We start from the raw sequence: 8,172 nt of genomic DNA, 5'->3' as shown, positions 1-8,172 counted from the left end.
TATATATATGGCATTTGAAGTCACAAAAATAAGTAAAATCACCCTGAAAAAGCTATAACAAGAGAACCAGGGACAGATCCTTGGGAAATATCAACATTTCAGGCTGTACAGAAAGGACCTTAAATAATGCTTATGAAACTAGGAGGATCAAGGAAACCCAGGAAGGTGTTTCAAGTATGAGGTATCATCAAGAGTGTTATTTGCAGCAGCGATGTCAAAAAAGATGGAGTCTAAGTAACAGACAGTGGATTTGGGTAGTTTTAGTGGTAGGACCAAACCAGATCACTATGGCTTGAAGAGTGAATGTAGGTTAAAAATGTGGAAGTATCAAATGCAAGCTACTTTGGGGGAAATTCATGGCCAAGAAGAGAAAGAGAAAAACAGAATGATAGCTAGAAGGAGCTACAGGTTCAAAGGAGGCTTTTTGTTTTTTGTATGAGGCAAATGAGAGACTTCACAGTATTCATATACTGAAGGGAAGAGAGAGAGAGGCTGAAGATAACAGGAGTGTATTATTCAAGGTCAATCAGGAGAAGGAAATCACATGTTATTTGACCATACAAAATCTAATATAAAGAACTGTTAAATATGTATAAAGCTGTTTATTAGGTAATTGAAAAGGTAAGAAGAGGACATGAAGGGATAGGAAAGAAGCAAGTGTAAGAAGCATCTAACACTCTCAGGACTGGGAGGCCAACGGAGACAGGTAGCAGATGGAGTTCAAAAAGCCTGAGGGGAATTCAGAAGAGGGAGAGATTTTTTTTGCTAAGACCATCAAAGAGTATTTTATGAAGATGGCATTGGAGCTGGCTTCATTATGCAGAAATGAAAGAATATTCCAGAAGTTGTGCCAAGTTGCCCATGACCTGGCAAATGGTGGATGCTTAATAAATATTTGTTGAATAGATGAAATGATGAAGGAATAGAGTGAGCAAAAATCTAAAGGAGAAAAGCATGGAAAAATTTGGGGGAACAGTAAGTTTGGCTGGGGCTTGTGTTTGGGACAGGGGCAGGCTGCACAGATAGAACTGCGTGGGGGGCAGATGGCTTTGAAGAACAGGCTAACCAGCTTAGACTTGACTTTAGGAAGCCGCTCAAGTCTGAGTAGGGGAGTGACATGACTAGGGCAATAATTTCCCGAAGGTTGATCTGTGGTACCAAGAAAGCACTGGAAAGAGAAACCGAAACCATCACTTAGAAGGCAAAAAATGATGACTTAGACTGGGGTGACAGTAAAGATTTAAGAGAGGGAAAAGACAGGGGACAAAAAGTGGAAGGCGGATTGCTTGAAGTGCTGATTGGAGTTGGGGGGAGGAGGGGGAAGGGAAACTGAAGTTCTAGGCTATTGGGAGAAATGGCAGAAAAGAGGAAACAGGTGTAAGAAGGAGGAGGTTCTGAAGGGACATGATACGTTCTGTGGGGACAGACTGGACAACCTCGTGCATGGAAAGTTAGCAATGCAGGTCGGCAGCTCGGCGGAGTCCAGGCAGAAGGTGGCGATTTGGAAGTCACCTCACAGAGACTCTGGCCGAGGCCTGTCGCTGGGAGAACGCATCCGCACCTCAGAGTATGTGAATCCATAGCCAGTCCTCTGGCCAGCTACTGAGGCGGCCCTGCCTCCCGATTTACACTTGTCTCTAGGGCTGGCCCTCAACAACTGGAAGGAGAGGATTCCCAGTGTTTATACTGCCCCGAAGCCCGGGACTTAGGTACAGAGGGCCCACACGGTCTCCTCGGGTACTTACCTCTACTCGCGAAGGGGAAAGGAGCGCCTCGGGAAGCCGAGCGCGCACTTCCACTGACGCGGCGCACGCGGGCGCGGATTGCGCAGGCGCGGCACGCTGTCGCCTAGCAACTAGGCACAACAGTGGACTAGAGTCGCAAGCTGGCTGCAGCCGGTGCAGTTGGCCAGGTCTGAGAAGCCGCTGCCCGGCGGGATCTCCCTGCAGGTAAAGGCGGGAGGGCGGCTGCACCGCTACCCCTGCGGTTTGAAGAGAGGCCCAGGGTAGAGGCCCCAGCAGCCTTTGGGGAAGGAGACAGTGCCCCGCGTGTGGGGGGCATCTGGGGCAACTGAGGGAACACCTCGTAAGGACCGCTGGGTCCCTGCCTTACGCCCGCAGTGTTAGACTGTGGTCCCCGTGGATTTCATAAGCGTGCCGGCCGCCTCCTATTTAACAAAGAGGTGACAAAACTGAGGCCCAGAGTGAGGATCTGAGGGTATAAGATTCCGTTACTTGACTCTGAGCAACTCAAAAAGTGGGCCCCCAATTGTTCTAGCCCTTCTCAAAATAAATCTCGTTAGAAAATGTTTAAGATCGCATAGGCTGAAAGTTCACAAAGATCAATAAATTCGTGAAAAAATGTGACTCCTTTCCAATAACCAAGAAGATGCATATTCAAAGCAGATTTGTTTTCATGTCCAATGCCGTGAAGTTCATACCTTTTCACCTAGTAGTTATTTTACTACTAGGGATTTCTCCTAAAGAAACAGCTGCAGATGTGGATGAAAATTTTATTGTCTAAGGATGTTCATTTGCAGCCTTGTCCATAATTCCAGAAAATTGGAAACAAATGCTCAACAACAGGGGACTGGCTAGATGGTGGATTTTAAAATATTATTTTAAATGACATGCTGATCCACTAATGATGATTGAAGCAATAAATGGAGAATGAGATTTCATGAACTTGTCCATTAGTTTAAGAATTTAGTAAGAAAATGGTCCCAGGAAGGGAAGTTGAGAATAGCAGATAGAAATCCAGGTAAGATGGTAAAATCACTATAGAAAATACACAAAAAATGAGCTATATCCAAATAGTGCTGATCTCCCTCAACTTATTTCTGAGTGATTTTTTAAAAATTCCATATTCCCTTCCTTGTTTTCCAAATTCTCTGTAATGAAATGTTTTACCTTTATAAGTGAACAGTAGACACAGAATTATACACTTAAAATAGTTAAAATGGTAAATTTTATGTGAGGTATATTTTAGCACAATAAAAAAATCAATGGGCAGGTGGTAAAACAGTCAAGGAAAACAGGTTTAGTTTGCTTCAAAAAGTCAGAGATTTATTTTCTTAATTTGACGTCTCTGTAGCCTTAAAGGGAAATGAGTCTTTAAAGAGTAAAATAAGGTAATTTAGTTGTATCACGTTGATTACAAATTATAAAAAAACCTTAGGGTCATCTCTGGGGTACACTGCCCCTGGACTATGTCAGCTGTGTATTTCCTCCCGTTAACTGTTATTTCCAATATGGTAAAAAAAAAAAAAAACAAAAAAATCCAGGGGCTTCCCTGATGGCGCAGTGGTTGAGAGTCCGCCTGCCGATGCAAGGGACATGGGTTCGTGCACGGGTCCGGGAAGATCCCGCATGCCACGGAGCGGCTGAACCCGTGAGCCTTGGCTGCTGAGCCTGCGCGTCCGGAGCCTGTGCTCCACAACGGGAGAGGCCACAACAGTGAGAGGCCCGCATACGGCAAAAAAAACCCCAAAACCCCCCAAAACCCGAAATGCTTCCTACTTCACCATATTGCCGAGGGCCAGTTCTCTGTAATCCTGTATGTTTAGGCTATTCCAGCCTCTGTATTTTTCAGTGTGCAATTACTCAAAACCACTATCCTGAAATGGGAAAAATAAGTTCCTGAGTGAAAATCAGATGACTTCAAGTAACTTTCTATGAGTGTAATTTACTTGCTTCTTGAATGTTATTCATAAGGAATTCTTTTGTAAAGCAAAGGCTGCTATATCTTGGAATTGGTTATAAAGAGCTGTGAAATCTCTTTTTCCTAGAGAAATCATAGGTCAGATTTTCATCTGTCCACAATAGTCTGTGTGTCTGCCTGAAACATTATAGGCACAAAGTCTGGGATCTGTGTGCTTTTCAAGTATCTGTGAAAGAAAGATATTTGGGGTCTGAAAAAAAGCATTTGGTCTAAAATATGAAAAGAAAATTCAAAAATATTAAGTGTTTTATTAATATTAAAATTACATTTGAAAACAATTTTCTTATTTTGCAAGAATTTCCAGGTGTACAAACTGATGAGTCATTTCAAATGCAAAATTTCAAATCTTTTTTATGATGAAAATTATATTTAACAGGGGATGTGGATGTATTTTAATGTTTTAACATATTAGGTATAGCATGAGGTAGTGCACAGCATAAGCTTGCCCAGGCCCTCAAGGATCTTGAAATTTATGTGACTTCAAGTTAGGGACCTGGAATAGATGTCTTTCAGAAGTCACCATGAGTTTCTATGAACATGTGGCTTTTTAACTTATGTGATCTATTCTTGGAGTTGCTGTTGTCCCTTGGCAAGCCATCTGAACTAACCCCGACATTGTAGATTCTCTCCAAAGATTTCCTACTTTCCAAAATTTTCTTGAGACTATTGTAATTACCTTGAGACTAGAATATACCATCTGAGATTGCCCTAATACCAAACATAACCCCACAAACTCTCATTGGAGAAAACATGAATGATTTCTAGGGTTATTTATTTTTTGCGGTACGCGGGCCTCTCACTGTTGTGGCCTCTCCCGTTGCAGAGCACAGGCTCTGGATGCGCAGGCTCAGCGGCCATGGCTCACGGGCCTAGCTGCTCCACGGCATGTGGGATCTTCCCGGACCAGGGCACGAACACGTGTCCCCTGCATCGGCAGGCGGACTCTCAACCACTGCGCCACCAGGGAAGCCCTAGGGTTATTTTAACAGTCACCATCTTGGAAAGTTCTCTGTAGCCAGGTGGAGTTAGTAACCCCAATTTCCCTAGAATACATCTTTTGAGATTCTCAATTACTTTTTTATTGAGCTATGGAATACATTAGAGAAAACATTTTTTTATATGGGAAGATGACACAAATGTTCACTTGGTCTTGGTAGATCTTGGATATCATTCAGAAAACAATTACCCCCAGGAACAACAGAGTTAATGATTTTTATAAATGTCAAATGCCCAGTATGTACCAGACCCTGTTCTAGATGCTTGGGATAGATCAGTGCAAGAAAGCAGACAAAAATCCCTCCTTTTGTGGCAGAACATTCCTGCAGATCTCAAACGTAATTTAGATTTAGTCTCCCAAGCCCTACACAAGTGAGCTATAAGCATGGTAAACCATTACCTGTTATGTAAGTAATATTTATGTCACTTATGTCATTAATGTATTCTCCTTCTTTCCAAACTGGAAGCCAGGACAAATGCCCAACAATCTTATCAATAAGTTCCTTTAAAATTGTGAAGTCTGGGATGTAGGTAACATATTTGTATATGTATTGCACATATTTGTATACGTGCAATAATTTCTACATGTATTGCCTAGTTTCTTTTTAGGTAAAATTTAGAGGACGAAGTACATCTCCTCCTAGGAATGCAGGTAACTGAGAGATTTGTACATATACAATGTACAAATGACATTTTAACTATTTGTGGCATCTTTTTCCAGAATGGGTAAAAAGATAAAGAAGGAATCAGAGCCCCCTCCCAAGGATGTGGTAAGTTTCTGATTTGAATACTAGCAGCATGTTAACAACCAGTTTTAAAAATAAACTGTTGAAACAGTTTGGCATGTACCAGTATATACATGAGTGCACGGTGGCAGAAGTCCAAAGTCTGACTAATGATAAGATTAGTCAGAGAAATCTAACATTATGTAAACAAACATTTACAACATTGTCATTACTTGATTAGCACAATTAGAGAGTAATTATTAGCTTTTCCAGTATGTGGATGGCATGTTTATAAGCCTAGTTAATGAACAAATAGTTTTGGTTTGTTCTTTCAAATACTTTAAATTTACATTTGCCAGTCTCTCATTAATGTTAATTATCCAAATGAATTTTTAAAAATGACTGGAAGTTATGCTATAGCTATTAGGTATGTATGTGAGGTTGTCTTAAGATGACTATTTGGACATTAGAAGTCCTGTATTTTCCAATTCTATGGAGAGAAAAATCTGTGTTCATCACCTTTTTCTCTTTCCAGTGCTTGAATAATGCATTCCCCACAACACAAAACCTTGTCTCTCCCTTTTAAAAGCAGGGTTCAACAATGTCCAATAGGTTGGTCATTTGGGACAAGGTGATCTTAGAAGCTGTAAAATAATTTAAAGTGATCATGGTAAATAAGCATGGATCATACAAAAAATTATTTCCATAGCAGTAGTGATTATAGAAGTAACAAAAATATTTTATAATAAAAACTTAGTTAAATAAATTATTCCATTTTGATAAAATGATGTCACTGAATATTTGATAGCATGGGAATATGATCACAATATTTGAATTAAAAAGCTATGATATAAAGAGGAAAGAAATTGAGTTATTTGTAGTGAGGTGGATGGACCTAGAGTCTGTCATACAGAGTGAGGTAAGTCAGAAAGAGAATAACAAATACCGTATGCTAACGCATATATATGGACTCTAAAAAAATGGCACTGATGAACCTGGGGGTAGGGCAGGAATAAAGACGCAGACGTAGAGAATGCACTTGAGGACACGGGGTGGGGGAAGGGGAAGCTGGGATGAAGTGAGAGAGTAGCGCTGACATATATACACTACCAGATGTAAAATAGATAGCTAATGGGAAGCAGCCGCATAGCACAGGGAGATCAGCTCGGTGCTTTGTGACCACCTAGAGGGGTGGGATAGGGAAGGTGGGAGGGCGATGCAAGAGGGAGGGGATATGGGGATATATGTATACATATAGCTGATTCACCTTTTTGTACAGTAGAAACTAACACAACATTGTAAAGCAATTATACTCCAATAAAGATGTAGAAAAAGAACCCATCTGAAAAAAATGGAAACTCACCAATTTTTGGTTTCTGCTATGCTTACTGGGATACTGAGTTAATCAATTTATAAGAAACTACTATTTTTGAACTGTAGTTCTACAGAAAGTGGAGATACAGAATCTATTCTAATTACAAAAAAAAAAGCTATGATAAAAAATTAAAGCAGGGTTTTATTGTCTCTCTTTAAAGTTTATGAACTACTGATTATGTTAAAAATAGAAAATGTCCTCAATTTTCAATTTAAAAACTTATTTTGAAACAGACATTTGGTGTGGTTGTCTTCAAATAAAATGTGAATGGGAAAAAATTGTGTATAGTCAAAAGACTCGCAGGATTTTACTGTTTGACAGAATCTGAAGTTAGTGCAGGAATCTTCCTAACAACACGGGAACATTGTGGTTACAAATGTGACCTCTGTCCCAGCTCTGCCTCTCATAAACTGTTATTTTGGTGAAGTTGCCAAATTTGGCCAAGTTATTTCAGCTTTTTTTTTAATCTCTTAAATGAGAATTGTCATGTCCAAGTCATTTTGGTTGTTCTATCGATTACAATGAGAGTATATGAAGTTCACAGTGCCTGGCACATAGAAAACACTCAATAAATAAGATCTGTTGCCTTTCGAATTCTTTAGATTCTGCTACACACACACACACACACACACACACACACACACACCTATATAACTTCTGTATGATCCTTCAATGCAGCTGGAAACAGAGGCTACAGAAGACCTGTCTGCCCAGGTCTAGGAAAGCTTTGCAGAGAAGGTCACTGTGGTCTCCTGATATAGATCATCAGTCTGGCTGCTCTCCTTTGGACATACCCCTAAAATGTTCTAAATTCTCTTAATTTTTCACTGCATCTTATTTGCATTACCCTTCTTTTTGCTGCAAAATAGCATTATTGACATCCTATTACTACCAGAAAGTGGAGTCATGAACACAGTACTTGACGACAAACACTTTCTGATTAAAATTAGAATTAAGGAACTATTAAACAATAGATATATTTGTCTAATACACTCTCCATAATTTTATAATGCCTTGCTGGTGTTGTCCTCTGTACTCCAGTCCTTGAGGAGCACAATCAAGGACTGAGAAACAATTCCGATCCTCAAGTTAACAAAAATCTAGCTTTTGCTTCCTTGGGTCACAGCAGTCTTGAGGGCAGCCAAAGGCATGTGTAACAGTGACCGTTGCTCTCTGACAATCCCGAGGATCCTTCCATCCTTCCCCTACTCTGATTTTATGTTAATAAAGCTGATAGAGTAGTATTAAAGTATCTAACTGCTGTTCTGTCTTATAAATTCTAATACCTCAAAACACTATAGCACAGTTTAAACTATCTGAACTTGGAATTTGTTCCGAGGTATACCTCTTCAAAGT

At 40.2% G+C, this 8,172-nt stretch overlaps 1 protein-coding gene across 1 annotated transcript in view; it reads left to right on the top strand.

Moving 5' to 3' along the window:
* The first annotated feature begins 1,920 nt into the window (after positions 1–1,920).
* The window catches only part of ARMC3 (armadillo repeat containing 3), a 95,379-nt gene continuing 89,127 nt past the window's right edge, over positions 1,921–8,172 (top strand). The window contains exons 1-2 of the mRNA XM_032623209.1: positions 1,921–1,949; positions 5,438–5,486. Of these exons, the coding sequence (XP_032479100.1) occupies positions 5,439–5,486 (48 nt within the window). The 5' untranslated portion in view covers positions 1,921–1,949; position 5,438. The remainder of the gene's footprint in view (positions 1,950–5,437; positions 5,487–8,172) is intronic.

This window comes from Phocoena sinus, chromosome 2 (assembly GCF_008692025.1).
Source record: "Phocoena sinus isolate mPhoSin1 chromosome 2, mPhoSin1.pri, whole genome shotgun sequence".
In the NCBI taxonomy this organism is placed as follows: Eukaryota; Metazoa; Chordata; class Mammalia; order Artiodactyla; family Phocoenidae; genus Phocoena; species Phocoena sinus.
This window is presented reverse-complemented; position numbering and strand designations above follow the sequence as displayed.